We start from the raw sequence: 19,232 nt of genomic DNA on the forward strand, positions 1-19,232 counted from the left end.
TAGTCTGTCCCCCAGATCCTCCTCACTCCCTGCGGTGCGCAGGAGCCTGGCCTGGCCTGGGCACCAGGAAGGATGGTGGCTCACCTGTCGTGGGAGAGGGACTGGTCCTTGATGAAGTCCAGCACGTCCTTCAGCACGGGGTACTTCTCCTTCACAGTGGGCGCTGGCCTGGCCTCCTCCACGGACCGGAAGGAGAGCAGCCGGAGTCGTCCTCGGGCGAAGGGAGGACGCCGGGCGGGGGCAGAAGGTGACAAGGGCTCTTCGGTGGTGGCAGAGGACAGGTCGGCAGCAGTGGGCCCGCTGCTGGTTGGCAGCTTTGGCTGCACATCCGAGCCAGGACCCCCGTCGCCCGCAGCAGGGGTGCCCACTTCCACGGGCGACACAGAAGCCTGGAAATGCTCCTCGACCACAGAGCTCGTCCTCAGACGCCTGTCCCGTGGCTGGAGGTGATCTGTTTCATCTGCAGCCACCAGCCCATCACAGCTTTCCTTTGAACTCACTCCCATGGGCAAAAATCTTAGTAACAGGAGACTCTTCTGAATACACTCTTTTGCTGAATGCAGAAAGCAAAGAAGGTAATGGAAAGAAAGTCAAAATTCAACTTATTTACTTTCAGAGAGAAAATAATCTCCTTAAACTCTACAATTTAGGACAAGAAATACCTCCATTAATAAAGTGATACACATCTCCCTCTGCCCCTCACCCTGTTCTTGTGCTCTCTCATTCTCTCTCACTCCCTCTTAAAAAAAATATGTATGTGTGTATATATATATATATATAAGTATATATATATATATATAAAATAATAACCTTTTAAAAAATTAAAAAGGGCACCTGGGTGGCTCAGTCGGTGAAGCATCTTCCTTCGGCTTGGGTCATGGTCCGCAGGTCCTGGGACTGAGCCCCGTGTAGGGCTCCCTGCTCAGCGGGGAGTCTGCCTCTCCCTCTGCCTCTGCCTCTCCCCCTACTCCTTCTCTCTTTCGCTCGCCCACTTTCTCTCACTCAAATAAATAAGCACAATCATCTCGCAGACGGGTCTCCAGCTTCCCAGCACACGTCCGCAGAAGGCTGAGCACACTCACCCAGGCCCTCGGGGTTCACCTCAGCAGCTTCCGACCCGCGCCTTCCTTCTGCCTCATCCCCCAGCGTCATCAGGGACTTCTGCTTCATCTCCAGCTGCAGGGACAGTGCGAGCCACACGGTTACAGCATCCAGGCAGGGCTGCAGGGGCAGCCTCACCGAGCTATAATCACACGCACCCAGCACGCCACCACAGACGACCGCACCATCGTCGTCCAACTCTGGAGGGCACAGCTGGTTCTGTTGGTCCCAGAAGCAACCCAGGCTTGGAAGCTAATGGTGTATCCGCAGCACTGCCTTCTCTTCAACTGTGCGCTGTTTGGGCGGGCGGTGTACCCCTGATCCCACTACTTTAAGAGTCGTGGAGCACACGGCTGGCTCAGTGGGCTAAGCATCCAACTCTTGATTTCCACTCAGGCCATGTTCTTAGGGTCCCGAGAGCTGCATCAGGCTCCGTGCTCAGCACGAGTCTACTTCTCCTCTCCCTCTGCTCCTCCCCCGCCCCTGTGCTTGTGCATGCGCGTGCTCCCTCCCTCTCTCTCTCTTAAATAAAGAAACAAACTCTTCAAGCAGAATGTACAGCTCTGGAGCTGGGGGCCCTTGCCCGAAGCCGGCCGAGCACAGACAAGGCAGTGCAGGCTACAGAAGTGAATGGCTTGCTAAGGCTACACACCCAGTTTCCTGTACAAGTTGGACCAAAACTCGATCACGGTGCTACCCTGGGCAGGGACACTTCTAAGTGATGCTGAACCGGCCAGGCAGAGAACGGTGCCCCAAGGGCCAGCACAGGCCACGGTGCTGACAGTCCAGGCAGACGGCCACGTCTGGGAGAGAGGCTGGCACATTGTCCAGCCGTCGGCAGTCTGTCCTACACTAAACCAGAAACAGGTCAACTGTCCAACCCTTCCTCTTCCAGCGCATATGGTAGCAACTTTACCACTCATTTTCTTAGGCCGCTACCACTGCCTTGGTTTCTCGCAGCACACTGTCACGACCCTCCTCGTACCATCCAGAAGACAACACCGTTTAATTTTTCTGGATAGGATCTGTTAATTTTGTCTCCATCCACCTATCCAGCAAGTCACGGGCATCACTACGTTCTAACTGCTGTGGAGCCTGGCCGAGCCCCTTTGATTCCTGGGTAATCTCATCCAATAGACAAATCCTGGCACCAGTGATCTGAAGCTACCTGCATCTCTGGTCTGACATGTGTGCTAGATGGTTTGAGGTTCACAGACTCCTCCAACTCAGTGTCTCAAGCCACCTGTGTGTCCCCACGCTCAGCAGGTCCCAGAACAAATTCACTGCTGCCCCACTGCCCACTCTCAACTCTAGGCCATTCTCCCCAGTCTGGCTCAGGCTTCCACGGCCCAGCAAGTCCCCAAGTCGGGAACGTGGGAAGGGTCCTGGAGCCCACTACACTACGGACCACTCACACCAGCCACAGAACCTCCCACTCTACGCCGAGGGGCAGCTGCCATGCTCATCAAAGAACCAGCTGGTCTCCCGCTCTCAGTCTCACTGCCCGTCCTCCCACTCACAGACATTGCTGCCATGGACGAGGCCAGGGAACCACCGTTCTCCAGTGTGGGAAGCCTTCCCTGTGGAGCGCAGCCTCGCCGCCATCTACAGCCATAAGTGGCCGCCCAGGCCAAGAGGCCCCACGGAGTGGCCCTGGGGTTACTGAGGCTGTTCGGGGCTCACGGACACTCTCAGCACTCCCCACAGAAGGACGTGAAGGATTCTACATTATTTTAGCACTTTTCATGTCACTGAACTTTAGTAAAAACAAACAGACTGGAGAGCTGCTTCCCTTAACTACGTGAACCCATGGTGGTGACAAAGAACAAAAGGCTGGCTGAGGACAAAGCAAAAGGCTGACACACTGCAAACCACCCCCGCCCCCGCCACTCCTGGGTGGGACATAGGTGACATTCTTAGAATCTCCCACCCATCTTAATGTTAGTTCCTTGCTGGAGGGCAGAACAACCTTGGCATTGGCAAGGCCTCCAGTATCTTGTGGGTCCTCTTTAGCATATGGAAGTCCCACTGAAAGCTCCCTTTCCTTACCTCCCCCCACCCCCAATGGTACAGAACTGCCACCCCTCACAACCCCAGGGCAGCAGCTCTTCCTGCCCACTGGTCCTGTCCCCGTGATTTAATAAACCACCATTCTGCACCAAAGATATCTCAAGAATCCTTTCCTGGTCATTGGTTCCGGACCTCACTCCACTGACCTCACCTATAATCTAGAACTTCATCAGTGGGAAAATTCACAGCACATACAAACCACATGCAAAGAAAATCTTACCATCCATATTCGAATGCCATCTGCCAAGCAATAGACCTGGGCAAACTCTTCGCTCAGGGCTGTGCTGCCCCCACTTTTTACTGGGGAAAGGAGAGACGATGAGATTATACTCAGTCAACTCAATTCGGTACTGCAACATTAAGCACAAAGTAGCTTCTAACTGTCCTCACACAGAGAAAGGTCTTTCTCCTGATGCTCAGACATTGTGGGTAAGTGGGTGTGGGGGAGGGGCGGGCCATTAACCCATAAACACCAGTAGTGGGTTCTCTGTGTTACCACAAAGTCATTTTTTTAAGTGAACAACATCTGAAATGGACATACTATTAAATTGAGTAAAATATTTAAAATAAACATATGAAAGTAAAATACCAAAAATATTAAAAGTAAAATAAAAAGTATTAAAAGTAAGTAAAAATAACTACTAAGATGAAAAAAGTTCACGGTATAAATTTTAAGTGAAAAAAAAGGGTTTTGAAACAGTATAAGTACCAAATTACCTACTTAACAACACTATACTTATTAGAAATCTGTGTACATACATGACATATAATACATATACAGATACATATGCCATATGAATATGCCTAGATAAAAGGGCCAGATAGATACACGGAAAAATGTTAACAGATGTCTTCTTGAACTGGTGAGATTATAACTGGTATGTTAAGGTTTCCTGTACTTTGTAAGTTTCCACATGAACAGATAATATTTTCATAATTAGAAAAATCACAGAGAAGTTGTCTATTTCAAAGAAAGACCTAGGAGGCTCCTCCTTTTTTGGCTTATAAGAACCAGAGGATCACAGACCAGAACAGCGAGGGGCTGTCCCGGAGCTGGCAGACAGCTGAGGACTAGGGGCACACGCGGGCTGCATCACCGGGCTCCTCTGGCACTGGTAACACTGGGAACACTGTAGAGAACCACAGACCTGGCTCTGCCCTTAGGCAGCTCACCACCCAGTTGAAAAACTCCACCCACGTATCTCTAATGCAAAAAGGTGGGCCATTTTTAGACAAAGATGAGCAGTTCAGCGAGACAAGGCCCCCCTTCAAGGAGCTCACCTGCCCAGGAGGACCCAGGAACAGCGCCCAGAGAACAGAAACTAGCTGTACCTCCAACCCAGGGCAAAGCTGTTCCGGAAGTGACCTGTATCAGGGGAGTGTTTCTAGTTCCCATCAGACTGTGCCTCTCCTGAAATCAGGGACGTGCTGTCTGAGTACCATCTGAAAAGGAGCTGGGGATCCTGCAATCAGCCAGAAACTCTGTTTCTCAGCTTTTAGTTCGAGCCTTTCGTCCACTCAGAGTTCCTACAGGTAAACAAGACTGTCCAGCTCTCTTATTACCAGTGATTACGAAAACATACTGGATTTTTTTTAAACCTGGCAGGTCACGTGGTCCCCCACCCCCTAGCAGAGATAGTCTTCCACAGGACACCTGTTTTCACAAACCACCCACTGCCAATGGAGGTTTTACTTATTTGAGCAGCTTCTTCAAGGAAACAGTAAGAACTGAGGAAGGATTAACAGATGTTCTAGAGTCAGGAAATAAACCCTGCACCGTGAGGTCTGAAGAACCGGGTCGTACAGGGCAGCCGCGATTGTCCTCGGAGCACTGACTAAGAGCAGCAGCCGTCCGGGGCCTGCTCAACCAGGGGAAGCACGGTCCCTGCTCAGCTCATGTGCACCATGAAAGCAAAACACTCGCACCTGAAGTGCTGGGGAAAGGCCTAGCTCCTCTTTACGGAGGGCGTGAAACACTTTTCCCTTGAGAGATTATGGGGGGAGAGAGCCCCTCCCTCCCACGGGTCCAGGTCCCAGCGGCTGCTGGCTACACTCACAGGACTGGGGGGGGGTGCGGAATGCAGGGTGGGGGACGTGAGGAACAGAGATGGCGATGAGTGGGCAACCAATCAGGAGGCCTCAAAAGCTACAAATGTTTTAAGTCTAAAGACAAGAGTGAATACATTTCCCTCCTTGGTCATCAGCCCCCTGAATTACCCACACAACTTGGGGTCTGACCAGCATTTCTCAGGATGTCGGAGCTCCCAACTCCCGAGTTTACGGATAAGGGGACGAATGTGCAGAGAGCTTGTCTGACAAACCTGAAGCCACATGACTTCGAGTTCTTCCCCAAGACTATAACCCAAGTTAGGGCCTACTTCCCTTAAACTTCTTGGCAGTTTTCCATGAGAATTTTGGAGAAAGAAGTGACCTGCTGATTAGGAAACTCAAGGCTACCTGTACACATGACAGTTGTGTAACTATAAACAGGTCACGGATCTTCTGACTGGCGGAGTGGGACTTAAACAGAGCAGGTCTACAGTTGTACATGTACTTCAAAATGCTTAGAAATGTTCCCGTAAGATAGGCTTTCTTAAAGCTTAGCAACTGGCCTTCAGATCAGAAATATTCCCTGTAATATAAGTTACCATATTTCTGCAGCTTCTCATACAAGCCTGGAGTACGACACACCAGAGCAGCAAAGGTGGCGTTCACAGCTTGATCAATAGTGGAACCAGCAACTATATCTGTCTTTGGGGCCTGTTTTCTACATGCCTGTATGAATCCTTTGAAAAGTTCTGAAAATGGCCCACAGAAGTTCTGGGCAGGGTCTGACTGTGCAAACTCAAGAAGAAAGTGGTGGCAGGGATCGTCGGGGATATTCTTGACCTGGAACAAAACAACAAGAACACATCGTGTTGAACGCAGGCCTTCACACAACCAAGTCCACCCAATACCGACCAGAACAAAGTAGGACAGAAAGGAAGCTTCACGCCACTGCGCAAACCAGACAGAGACGCGGCTTTAAAAACCAGGTAAACAAGTAAAACCCTGAGCACACGAACACAAGCACCACCACGAACGGAAAGGTGATCGAGTGCCAAATGCCAGGAAGGGGCACCCAGGGCTGAGAGCCCCCAGGAGAGCTCCCGACAGGCTTGGGTGAGAAGGAAAGCTTCCTGGAGGGTGTGGGCTCTGGACTGGACCCTGAAGACTCCTCCGGCCCCTGAAGAACAAAACTGCCAGCAGACGTGAAGTCTCAGCTGGGGAGTGGCTGAGGGGCAGAGACGTGCCATGAGAGAAGCCCAGACACAGCCTTGCCCGGCCCGATGAGGAGCCTGGACCCCACCCTGTGGGCAACAGGAGCCAATAATGGTGTCTGGCCATGGAATAACAAGGAAATTCAGTGGCTAAAAAACCCTGGTAGGGACACCTGGGTGGCTCAGTGGGTTAAGCCACTGCCTTTGGCTCCGGTCAGGATCCCAGGGTCCTGGGATCGAGTCTGGCATTGGGCTCTCTGCTGAGCAGGAAACCTGCTTCTCTTTCTGCCTCTGCCTGCCACTCTGCCTGCTTGTGCATGCACTCTCTCTCTCTCTAATAAATAAATACATAAATAAAATCTTCTAAAAAAACCAAAAAACCTTGTAGGTCCCAGTGTGCCAGGGCACATGCAGGATGAGGGCCTGGAGAAAGATGCAGACGGAGGAGGTGGGAGGAGGTGAACACCCCAGGACAATCCACGGGACTGGTGGTGGACCAGGTGGGAGATGTGAGAACAAGACGGGAAGCCATGGCTCCGTGCCAAGGGAAACAATAATGACAGTGAGAGCAGCAAGCCCAGGGGAAGGGCACGTCCACTCCCGAGTGGAGCTGGGACACTGACAAGGAACCACCTAACGGAAGGATGGGGACACAGGAGTGGAGACTGGAGAAGCACCAGGACTATGGACTGATGTTTGGGAAGGTTGTGCACAGATGTGACAGCCAAAGAGAGAAGACGGGACGGTCTTGGTGGGCTGCAGGGATGGGGAGAAAGCCAAAACTCCTCCACTGTAAGGAAGGAAGAACAGGCGAGGCCCACTGAAAAGGCAGGGCCGCGGCTGGAGGTGAGGAGAGGACAGCGGGCTGTCAGGGAGCCAGTGGAAGACAGGCTCTGAAGGAGCCCGGTCTAACGGAGGTCAGGGGAAGGCCGAGGAAGAGCCCCAGGATTCTCAGCTGCCCACGGTTACGTGGGCAAGGGATGGAGGTAGAGCAGAGACGGAGGCAAGGGGGACAGTGAGAGACAACAGGCAGACGTGCCCAGCTTGGGAGTCATTGCAAGCCCAGGTAACAGGCCGCTCTTCCACAGAGAGCACGGAGCGCGCACAAACTGTCGACTCTGACGTCTGGCTCAGCGGCTGCAGAGACACAATCTACTGGCTCGTGCAGGGACTCAGCCAGAGTTCCTGAGCAGCGACCACATGATCGCTGGCCCCCGGGGCCCTCGGAGTGGACACCACGTGAACAAGGGATGGCCCCTGCCATCGGGCCACTAACGGCTGAGCAGGGGTGAGGACGCCAATAGCAGGGCTCACGGCGGAAGCAGCAGCTATCAGCAAACACTCTGTTCCGGGAGAAAGACGGCGCAAGTAAATACCTCCTTACTATCCTGGTGCAGGGGAGTGGGCCAGCTCGCTGCTAATCCCAACTCTGGACTCAGCTGATGCCTGAAGACAGGTTTCCACAGTGGGGAGTTCAGGACCGAAGCCATTTTTGCGGGAGGCACCACGATGTCACTCCCGAACTCTGGAAAGAGAAGGAGGCTGGTGAGCGCGCTGTGTCTCCCCTGCGACACCGAGAGTCTGGGGGCTGGCCAAGACAAGGTTTCGACCACGGGGGTGTTCCGAGGACGTGCCGGGGACCCACCTCCATTTCCCAGCACGGAGCTGTAATACGAGATGGACACGCACCCCGGATGCACCCCCACCACAAGGGCACCCTGGGGCGCGGCCCTGCCACGGGCAGCCTCGCTTGCTCACACCTCTGGACCTGCCAGGGCAGGAGGCGAAGTGAGCTGAGACCATGGCCAGGGAAGAGCTGGAGACCATGGCCAAGTATCTAATGGGGGAAATGTTCACAATTTGCAAACTTAAGTTTGAAAAAAAAAAGGAATTAAATACCCAGCCAGATGTGTTTACGACCAGGCATGAGAAAAAGTCTAGACGGGAATACATTAGCATGTTAGTCACAGTTCTCTCTGGGCGTTAGGACTAGGAATGACTTTTCTCCTTCATCTCTCTCCATCATGTAACTTCTATGATATTTCCTTTGACAGTCAGAAAAACTCAGGAAAGGAAACAGAAATAAAACATACTAGGAAGTTTTATTCTGTAATTCTCGTTCCTTCGATGCATTTAATAACTAAATTGAAAAAATCCCTTTAAGGGCGCCTGGGTGGCTCAGTGGGTTAAGCCGCTGCCTTCGGCTCAGGTCATGATCTTAGGGTCCTGGGATCGAGTCCCGCATCGGGCTCTCTGCTCAGCAGCGAGCCTGCTTCCTCCTCTCTCTCTCTGCCTGCCTCTCTGCCTACTTGTGATCTGTCTCTGTCAAATAAATAAATAAAATCTTTAAAAAAAAAAAAAAAAGTCCCTTTAAGACAAAGTCCACGTTCCTGCATGTGACATAAATATTCACGTGGTTAAAGGATACATGGCTAATTTACTCTATTTCTGCCATCCGATTTTTACAAACAAGAAGCCTCCAAAGCTGCTCTCCAGCCTAGGCATCCTCAGTCCCACTGGAACGTGCTCCCAAGTTCACATCGAAAGCATCTGATGGCCTGGCACTGAGCGGCCCTGGCCGCAGCCTGGTGTGGTCTGCAGGCCCGCGAGGACGGACGCCGTCACACCCGCACCCAAAGCTCGTGTGGAGCCGATACGCAAGGGACTCACGGTGCACGGACTTGAGCGACATGCACTGGGCGGCCAGGCGTCCCATCAGTCGGGAAACGAGCAGCTGCAAGTCCAGCGCCCAGGACACGGCCACATCGGGCAGGCCGTAGGCAGTGACGGTGAACTTGTAGCCCCACTCATTGTTGCTGCTGTCGGAGTGGAAGAGGAACTGCAGCCGGGGGCCAGCCTTAAAGGTCACTTTCTAGACACAAGCACAAAAGCCATGAGGTCAAACACGGTTGAGAAAATACCCCTTTGGGGCGAACATTCTTTAAGACTCAGACACTTGCATCCAACATCGGTGTCTATCCTCGCCCTCCAGTCTCACCACACCTGCCCAGGTGACTGGAGGGGCAACTAAAGCACAAAGTCCATGACTGCACCGCATGAAGAAGCAACGGTGGTAGGCTTCTAGACCTCAGACGCCCATCTGCCCACTGCCTGCTCATCCAGAAACGATGCTCGTGCTCCCCACTGAGACCACCAGAGAGCACGCCAATGGGGGGAAGCAGTACTTCGCCTGCCCCAGAGACCACGCAGTCCTCTGGTGGGCACTGCCGGCTTTCACCACGGGCTCTGGGCCTTCCTGGACCCCTAGCCCCACACACACCAGACAATGTGACAGAAACCAGGGGGTGGCAAACTGTGCTGTGAAGAACCAGACTATGAGTTAGGAGACCTCCCAGGCCGTCCAGTCTCTGCAGCACCCAAGCAGCTAGAAATGACCCATCAACTGATGAGCAGGCTGGGTGCTGAAGCACCCTGATCTACAGGACAGGTGGCCGGCTGTCACTGCCAGCTCTGCAGAGCCCTTCCTTTCACAGAGGTGCAGGGAAGTGCTTCGCTTCCAGACCCCCAGGGGATGACCAGGAGGGAATCGGAGCAGAAGTGCGCACGTCACTCCTTCTGGGAGCGCCACTCACCTTGGGCCACTTCTCGGTGCCGACCTTGGTGTCATAGCGTGTTTTTCCTCCTCTGGCGTCAGTGAATTCCAGATAATCATACCTGGGAAGGCATAATCTCCATCACTCTCCTTCTCTCATTTTAACCCGCTGTCACTTAGGAGAAGACCACAGAGTCTTACCTTTTCTCCGTCTCACACCGCTCATCAAACTCCACCTCAAAGTAGGTTGCCCCCGGGCTCACGAAGAGAGACACCTCGTGGCAGTTGTTTTCATAGTTATGGGCAGACTCCTTTGTCCAGGTATGTAACACCACGGGACACTCCTGCTGCCACGTCTCTGCATCGAGCTACACACACAAATGAGTCAAGAAACCAAGTGCCGGTCACTCTGTGTCCCGCCACACAGAAAGCTGTGCATCCGGCCCCAGGCACCGGACACACACGGTCGCATGGGCTACAGAGAGCCCCGTGTTCCACCTGCGGACAGGTCAGCGTGCCTCTAGCCCTTAGCAGAGGACATGTGTGTTTTCAGTACAAGATTAGCCTGTTTTCCTGCAAGTCACTACTCGCATGAATTTCCAGTGAGAAGAAACACTGAATTTGGGACCTCGGCAAATCTGAGCCCATCCTCTAGTCTCTCTCCATTTTTTAGTCTGCTTTTTCACCTTTAAAATAAGCTTTATAACGTATGCTCTTTCTACTCCCACAGAGTTGTTCCGGGACTCAAAGAAGAAAGTGTAAGTCTCTGTGTCCCATAAAGTTAAACAGGGAGAAAATTCTGTTAAATACCCAATCTTCGAATCTGCCTTTCAACACGTTGTGTCTCTTCCGGCCTCCAATCCGGTCATTCACCTACCGGGTTCTACACAAGCTCTGGACTGTGAGAGCGGACCGCCCGCATACAGTCTTCTGGCCATGTGAGCCATGCCCAGTCCCCAGGCCACCACGCACCTTCATCCGCAAACCACTGATACCACGTTGCGGGGAGGCCTTTGGAGGTGGGTCCCCCCGGTGGTCCCGGCACTCTCAGAGGCTGCAGCACGAGCGCCGGCACCCACCCTGGTTACCTTATCGAGCAGCCCTTCTGGGTCAGCACAGAGCCGCCTCAGCAGCCCCGTCAGCGTGCTGAACTCGCGTAGCAGCGTGCAGTGGGGGACGTCCAACGCGCAGAAGTCCAGCAGGAAGATGACCTGAAGGAGATCGACGAGGCCCTCAGTACCCTCCTCAGACTCTGCTGGGGCTGCAGCTTACAAAACCCCCTTTCCAAAGACCCTCACCGTGTCTTACCAGTTGACGAGCTGCCATCGAAAACACTGAGTTACATAACTTTTCTACGATGGTTTTTCCACTGTGCTGTGACAAGAGGGATTCCAAAATCATTCTTATGCTTGCCAGAAACTGCCTCACATCTGCCGAAACATAGAGACAGCAGTTAGTATCGTGTGCGGGACCCACATCCTTTGCTCGGTCGTCATGAAGGACAAAGCCGGAGAGGGTCTCAGGTGCGGTGACAAGAATTCCACATCAAAAGGCCACCGAGTGGGGCGCCTGGGTGGCTCAGTGGGTTAAGCCGCTGCCTTCAGCTCAGGTCATGATCTCAGGGTCCTGGGATCGAGTCCCGCATCGGGCTTTCTGCTCAGCAGGGAGCCTGCTTCCTCCTCTCTCTCTGTCTGCCTCTCTGCCTACTTGTGATCTTTCTCTGTCAAATAAATAAATAAAATCTTTAAAAAAAAAAAAAAAAAGGCCACCGAGTGCCACGGGTATGTTTTACTCTGGGAGGAAAGGCAGTGCAGATCTCAGGCAAGAATCGCTCTGAAAGGCAGATTTCGGTCTTTGCTATGTTGGGATGAGGTGGATCTCAGCTGAGCAGCCCAGCGGCTGGGCTGAAGTCTCGCTCTGCTCACAACGGGCCCGTCTCAGGAGGCCAGGCTTTGGGCCAAGCCACAGGAGCCAGCCCTGGGCCCCGTCAGCAGTCCTGTCACACTGCTGGGAGTCCACGTGCCACACGCATATTTCTCAGAACCTGGGGAAGGTCACATCATTGTCTGCAGGTTTCTGGGACATGAACAAGAGCATTTTCAGGGTGTGCAAAGACCACAGCAGTGGCCCCATACACCTGAGATTTCACAAGTTCAAGCCTTTCCCATTTGGGTGCCTCGACAAAAGCCCAGATGACGGGCTCTGCTGTACAGTGTGGTGTCACCTGCTGTGTGACAGAGGGCCCCAAGGTGGGAGCGCTGGGCAAACCACACACTCACAGCACTCTGGGCAAAAAGACAGGCCACAGAACCCTAGATGAGGAAGGAACCACCACCCAGAGACAGACTCATCTGCTACCCGGGACAGAAAACCCTCTGGGCACTCCGCGCATGAGGCTCCGATGAGAGCGGCAAGGCCCAAGCAGCCCTGTGCTCTGGCGGGGGTGGGACGGCGTGGCCGGCACTCACACTGCTCCAGCAGGTCGGCGGCACGGCCTCTGGCCGCGGGGTCGGTGCTCTTCAGCTGCAGGAAGCACCAGGAGAGCAGGCTGCCCTGGACGGCCCAGAACAGGGACAGCAGCACGGAGCCAGCCTCCCCTTGGGCACCTGTGAGCACCAGCAGTTCACACTGCGAGAAGCAGACAGAGGACGTTTTCACGGCGGGGGCAGAGCACAGGACATGGGAACAGGCACCCGGTCACGGCAGCCATCCCCAGCCCAGAGCTGTCCGCGTTTCAAATGTGACCGAGAAAAAAGGCAGGTCAAAGCCACTCTCTCACCCTCCCGCTCTCCAGAGGCTTCCCGCATGGTTTTCACCATCAGCAGCCTCCCCTTCTGTCCCCTCAGGGTCTCGTCCTACCAGCAACCCCCTCTCTCTTACGCCTAAAAACCCTGTTTCTCTCTGGGCCCTTCCCTGGAGCCTGACATCACACCTATCCCACCTGAAAAGTCATTTTCTGCCCCTTGGTGGCTCTCCAGCCATCAGCTCTGTTCTCACCTGACCTCAAGGGGTAAATTCCTGCACAAAGATACCACAAGCTATGTCCGTCCCACAATCTCCACGTAGTTGCCCCCACCTAGAAACAATCCCACTGGCCCTCCAAAGTAACCGGGATACACAGTGGCAAGTTCCCGAGGGGAGTCCTGCACACCAGCGACAAGAGATCAACCGCATTATGCACGTCCATGTGGACAAGCCTCAGAAACGGTATGTTTTGGATGTGCGCCATGGCACCATGCCAAACAAGCCTGCTGCACAGGAAAAGCCAGACAGGAAAGATCGGTGTACACCTCACAAGGGTGGCTGCCTCTGCGGGGGAAGGCATGTGATGCAGTGGGCATTTCAGCTCTCGGCTCTCCCTCAGTGGCCGCACCAGTCCCAGCACTGACTCAGCTCCTGAGTGTCCAGGAGCTCCCGCCATCTCAAGTCCTAGCACGAAGTCACATGTTCCAAGTCCACCCCCGGCCCTTCTCCTCTTCAAATACTGGCCCTCCCCATCTTGTCCCTGGCTTTCTGCACAAGCGTGAGCACAGGCGGTGGCAGATGGGAGTGGGGCGCGGCCACCAGGACTCAGAGCAAATACGGATGAGCAGCCAGCTGGAGGAGGGGCTTCAGGAAGACAGAGATGGGCCAGACAGTCTGGAAATGAGACAGAAGGCAGGAGGCAGCCAGAGAACATGAATGTGACAGCAGCGACAGAGGATGCAGGCATCCGAGCGGGACAGAGACGACCCTGGACTGGAAGTCATACTAGGTGTGCAAGGGCCAGCCCACGGGGTGATCCTGGCTAATGAGAGCCTGGCACTCTCGAAGATATCTCCCTGCGCACAGAGCAGCCAGGAGCGGATGAAACTGTGGCTCTGGCAGCGACCTGAAACAGTGGAGCACTGACGGGAGAACCCAAGTAAAGGGCGGAAAGACACTCCAGTTCGGCCATAGAAGACACTACCATCAAGTCTCCGTCACTCCACGCTTCTGGCGTGTAGACTGGCCTGGCCCACATCACCCCCCATACCCCAGTCCATGTTCTGTCCAGAGAGCAGTCCTTGGTCCCCTAGTCACGGGGTCCTGTCACGTCAGAGTCCCAGGGTGTGCGGTGTCACACAGACTCATAATCCTGTCCCAAGAGGTTCTAAGGCAGGAGCCTGGGCTGGGACCTAGAAACCCAAATTTCTGTCCAAACACCACACTTGACAGGTGGACGACACTGTGAGAAACAGAATCCTTCATATTAAAAAAAAAAAGTGAAAAATTGAAAGTATCACTAGCACACCCAAGAGAGACTATCTTCTCAGACTTGATTAGATGTGCGTTTCCTAAGGCATCTTAAATTTTTAAAAAACTAAAGCAGTTTTCCATGGAACTCCCTCCCTCCACAGACACAGGCCTAAGTGCTGGGCTCACGGACTGCACCCCAGGGGACATGGCAAAGACCCCTTCCTCCTTCGCGAGGGACGTCTCAATAAGCACGTCCACACATGGATGGCTCGCTGACTAGCAAAGGACTGGCCCCAGGAGCCGGGGATCAGGAGCCACGGCAGGCTGGGGAGTGTCGGCGCCCATCTGGAACAGCCCCGGGACAAAGATACATCACACTGTGAACGAGGCCAATGGGGGTGGTGCCCGCCATCGCCGGGTCACGAGGTGAGGGGAGGTGAAGGGGACCAGAACAATGGGGGCGGCGATCGCCGCGTCTGAGGGGAGCGGAGCAGCCACCAGTTACCTCTCGGGCAGCGACGGACAGGAGGGTGCTTGTGACCGCTAGTACTTCAGGGTTGTTCAGGTCGGTCATGTCACCCTTCTCAGGCAAGAGCAGGAGGCCACCTGGATCCTTATCACTGAAAGGACAAAAGTCTGTCACGACATGTTGTTTCAGGCACAGCACGTTCATGCTTTTGTCTTAAAAGTTTCCAGAAAAGGATGCAGGATTTTAGTGCTAGTTCTGCGAGTTGTGGAGGAGTCTGGGTCAGAAAAAAGGCAGGTCCCAGCTGGGTCTGGGCCGCTGTCCGTCCCCCACGTCCTGAGTAAGCTCAGGCCGTACACCTCAAGTCCTGAGCAGAGAGTCTGAGAAGTCAGTCTGGTGACTCCATCACCGTGACCACCAGCAAGAAAGACCCCTGATCTCACGGGTCTAACTGCACAGTCCAGGCTGCACATTCGTGTCTTCAGAAGCTCCCCTAACGAGCTCCGAGGCTCTCTTGTTGCCCCGATCCTCGAATGCAGACCCACTTGGAGCCCTCTGAGTCTGCCCCGCTCTAGATACGGCCTCACGTGTCAACAGGAGCTTGGGCCGCGCCTTCCCTCCCTTCTTCCAGAGCCCGGGCCTCCAGGAGGGCCGCCTACAGGGCCACTAGCTGCTCTGCCAGCCAAGCACGCACAGTTCTCCGAGTAGCCCCCTCCCGGCACACTGCCCTGGCTCAACTCCCACGCTGGGTTCTCACACCTGAGTACAGGACGCCCAGCTCCTCCGGCTTCAGTCAGTGTCTTCGACCTCAGCATCACCAAGAAATGGGAGCACTCGGAGCTCCTCAGTGGGTGCTGCCCCCAACGGAGGACTGGGCCATGGCTCAAACTCCTGACAAGGTCATCGCCCCACCACCTGACCCATTCCTCTGACCAGTGGCCTCTCCCTCCCGGAATCTGGCTGAGCAGAGGGGACGGAGAGCTAAAGCAAACCTCGCAAACACAGGAGCGATGGAGGGCGGAAAGTGCCAGGAACTCACCTAAAATAGGTACACAGCGAACGGAAAGTGAGCTGCAGGGACTGCTTGTGCTCCTGCTCGGTGACGTGCTTCTAGAAAACAACGAAGTGCACGGTCAGACACCTGTTCCACGGCATCCCAGAGCCCGGGCAGCACAAAGGGCCACTGGCCCATTTCCGAGCACGAGCAAAGCCAGTGCTAGCACACGCTCCGCAGCGCGCCACTAGGCCTGGCCCGGTGCTGGCAGGAGCCGGCTCCCCGTTGCAACAGAAGACGGCAGGTTCCCTGCAGGGCACTGCTAAAGCTCCCACAGCCAGGCTTTCCCGCGGGAACTCGCGATGCGAACATGTGGCAGGCAGGGCGCTTCTCATCCCCGGGCACAACAACGCGAGAGCAAAGGGCAGGAACAGCGCATTTCTCTCGAGTATTCTCTCAGCTCTGAAATCGGACCTAAGCTTTCCCGACATAAGCCAGAGCAGCCTAAAGTCACAGCTGTAGGAATCACATCTCTTGATGAGGCTACTGGGCCACTTTAGGGTCCCTCTCTTAATGCAATAAACGTGCTGAACACCGACTGTCAGGCAAGGTGCTGGAGGGGGTCTCCAGAGCAGCGAAGACCCAGGGCCCTGCCTGGCTCAGGAGGGTGGGAGACGCAAGATGCGCCTTCCGTTCGTCAGCGTGAAAAGGGAAAACGGAGCCCCACCACCGCCGTCCGTAGGGACGGGTGAAGGGAAAGCGACAGGGCTGCAAACGGATGGCAACGCCATTCAAGAGGTCATGTGTCATCTGCCACTTCTATGTGCAGGACACACTCGAGCAAAGCAAGTCACTGCGAGTGGCCTGGCAAATGCTGCCGGTAAACAAGGAAGATGGGAGTCCTGCCCACAGTCCAGTGGGTCAGGCCAGCAGATGCTGTCCAAGGTCAGGAGTCTGGGTGGAAACTGACCCTTCAGGCTGACGTGCAAATTTTGCAGACAGATGAAAACAGCGGAAGATCCTGCCTCATCCCCGAAACCATCCGCAGTCACCTGACCCTAGTACTTGACCCCATAACACTCTGAGGCTTTTCCCTGTGGCCGGTGTTCCCAGCTGGACTGTAGTCCCCTGGCTCCAGAGACCATATTTGGTGCTTTTGTTCCCTCCTTTCTTTCTTTCTATGCGCCCCATAAAGACTTTACTACATTTGCAAATTAGTTGCTGCATTTATAAATGCCTTTTTATGGGCGCCTGGGTGGCTCAATGGGTTAAAGCCTTTGCCTTCAGCTCAGGTCATGACCCCAGCGTCCTGGGATCAAGCCCCACATCAGGCTCTCTGCTCAGCAGGGAGCCTGCTTCCCTCTCTCTCTGCCTCCTGCTCTGCCTACTTGTGATCTATCTCTGTTAAATAAATAAAATCTTGAAAAAAATAAAAAATAAAAATGCTTTTTTAAAATGCTGGATCTATTTTCTTCACTAAGCTCCTACCAATAATTCTACTACTTGCTTGTCTACAGACAATAAAAAACAATCTATAATTGTATCACCTATAAAGAATTATTTATCTTATCCTTTCCGATTATGATTAAAATCTCTCTTCCTTGTCCTACCGCACTAGCCAGACCCTCTGACAACCTCCCGGAGTAGCAGTGGCCAGTGAGCATCAGTGTCTTACTCCTCATTCTGAAAGGGATGCTTCTAGGGTGCACCATCCAGCATATTGTTAAAAGTCTGGGGCACACGCCCTCCAGAAGGTTGGGGGAGTTCCTTTCTGCTCTGAGTTTGCTAATGGTTTTATAGTTTTAATCTTCATCAGAATTTAATCTTACTTAAATGTTTTCTGTATTTACTGACATAACTTTTTCCTCTAACCTCACTTACTAATTTTCTAACATTAAACCACCCTTGTATTCCTAGGGTAACTCCCAGTCAGTCAGCACTTTGGATTTTACCAGACCAGTTTACAAATGTTTCGTTAGGCTTTTCTTACAATGTTTACAAGAAAGCCTGGCCTGTAAGTCTGCTGCCTTGCCACTCTTTTATGTTTCCGTGTGTCGTGCCACCTCTGGAGCACTGGGAACTCTGGAGCTCTCTGGCCTACATGTGTTCAGCATTGCTCAGAGAAATTTTTTTAAGTTTTTTTTTTTTTTTTAATACTTCGAGAGAGAGAGAGCACGCGCCCATGCATGTGCACCTGGAGGGGGACGGCAGAGAGAGGGATGAGCAGACCCCGTGCTGACCACAGAGCCTGATCAGAGAGAGAAATTCTTGTTCTCACATTGTCATCAATCTGTTTCCCCCTGTATCACACTCATTTTCCCACAGAAATACTACCTTGAATACTAAAAATCTGGATCTTTGTACGGGATATTCCACTTGGTAACATACTGCTCATAAACCCTGAGAGCACTTTTCACCGGCCACTCTTGACGTGTGAGTGCAAGGGGAACAGGTCGGTGAGCGCTGCAGTTCCCTGCAGGGAGAATCTGAGACACCTGGGTCTCAGACACCTGGTCAGGGATTTCCTTTGAAATCATGGGTGGGGGTGCAGAGAGAGAGTGGATAAAGCAGATCACCAATGAAACAAGATGAGCCCCAGTTTACAAGTGCCCAACCTAGGGGGCCCGTAAGGAGGATGGGGCAGGGGGTATCATATTTCCTCTAGTTTTGTGTTTGTTTTAGACTTCCCCATAACAAAGAAGCGACAACTGTTGAAAAGAATGCTTGGCTGCAGGGAAATCCTGAAGAGGATGGAGGAGACAATATCCCACTTTGTGAGACAACAGGCTACGTGAGAGCCTCCCCCTCCTTAAGGGCAGGGGTGGCGAGTGGGGCCCAGAGGCGGATGGGTTAGGGTCAGCAGCAGATGCACACCCGAAACACCGAAACCAAGGAGACGCGCAAAGGAAAGAGGGAACCCTAACTGCCATCCCTCCAGACTCCCGACGTGAGTGATTACCATCATGGTGAAGAGATGGTCCCGCCGGGTCTGTCGGTCAGGAAAGAAGACGGCAGCCCCATTGAGAAGGGTATTCCTGACTTCTTGTTTTAACGTTTCCACGGGTGCAGAGTCTCCATCCACCCTGTCCACCACTGCCAGGAACGAACAACGGCATCAGCGTCACATCCCCCACCCCACTCACAACATCAGTACCCGCGCTCGCCAGCCCATGACTCGCCACCCCGCCGCGTTGCGAGGGCCTATGTACGGCAGCACAAGGAAATGCACTGCACCGACGGAAGGGCCATACGTACCAGTTTTCATTTCATTATTTCCCCGCCCTTCTTTTTTTTTTTTTTTTTAAAGATTTTATTTATTTATTTGAGAGAGAGAGATCACAAGTAGGCAGAGAGGCAGGCAGAGAGAGGGGACGGGAAGCAGGCCCCCTGCTGAGCAGAGAGCCCGCCGCGGGACTCGATCCCAGGACCTGAGCCGAAGGCAGCGGCTTAACCCACTGAGCCACCCAGGCGCCCCTTCCCCGCCCTTCTGAGCCGCAACTGGGCAAAGCCTGGACAGTCATTCCATGTGGCCACGTGCTTATTCTCTCCCCTCCTCCCTGTCCCAGTGTC

The 19,232-nt window shown here is 53.6% G+C and overlaps 1 protein-coding gene across 4 annotated transcripts in view; it reads right to left on the reverse strand.

Moving 5' to 3' along the window:
* Positions 1-19,232, reverse strand: part of ZZEF1 (zinc finger ZZ-type and EF-hand domain containing 1) — a 98,697-nt gene that overhangs the window by 38,982 nt on the left and 40,483 nt on the right. For all 4 annotated transcript variants that reach the window (XM_044248822.1, XM_044248821.1, XM_044248824.1 and 1 more), the window contains exons 16-29: positions 18,622-18,755; positions 15,708-15,778; positions 14,708-14,822; positions 12,453-12,612; positions 11,293-11,414; positions 11,073-11,195; positions 10,186-10,352; positions 10,025-10,106; positions 9,102-9,303; positions 7,808-7,956; positions 5,820-6,060; positions 3,392-3,471; positions 1,083-1,176; positions 85-553 (exon numbers count right to left, since the gene is read on the reverse strand). In XM_044248822.1, the coding sequence (XP_044104757.1) occupies positions 85-553; positions 1,083-1,176; positions 3,392-3,471; positions 5,820-6,060; positions 7,808-7,956; positions 9,102-9,303; positions 10,025-10,106; positions 10,186-10,352; positions 11,073-11,195; positions 11,293-11,414; positions 12,453-12,612; positions 14,708-14,822; positions 15,708-15,778; positions 18,622-18,755 (2,209 nt within the window). The remainder of the gene's footprint in view (positions 1-84; positions 554-1,082; positions 1,177-3,391; positions 3,472-5,819; positions 6,061-7,807; positions 7,957-9,101; positions 9,304-10,024; positions 10,107-10,185; positions 10,353-11,072; positions 11,196-11,292; positions 11,415-12,452; positions 12,613-14,707; positions 14,823-15,707; positions 15,779-18,621; positions 18,756-19,232) is intronic.

Source organism: Neovison vison, chromosome 5 (assembly GCF_020171115.1).
Source record: "Neovison vison isolate M4711 chromosome 5, ASM_NN_V1, whole genome shotgun sequence".
In the NCBI taxonomy this organism is placed as follows: domain Eukaryota; kingdom Metazoa; phylum Chordata; class Mammalia; order Carnivora; family Mustelidae; genus Neogale; species Neogale vison.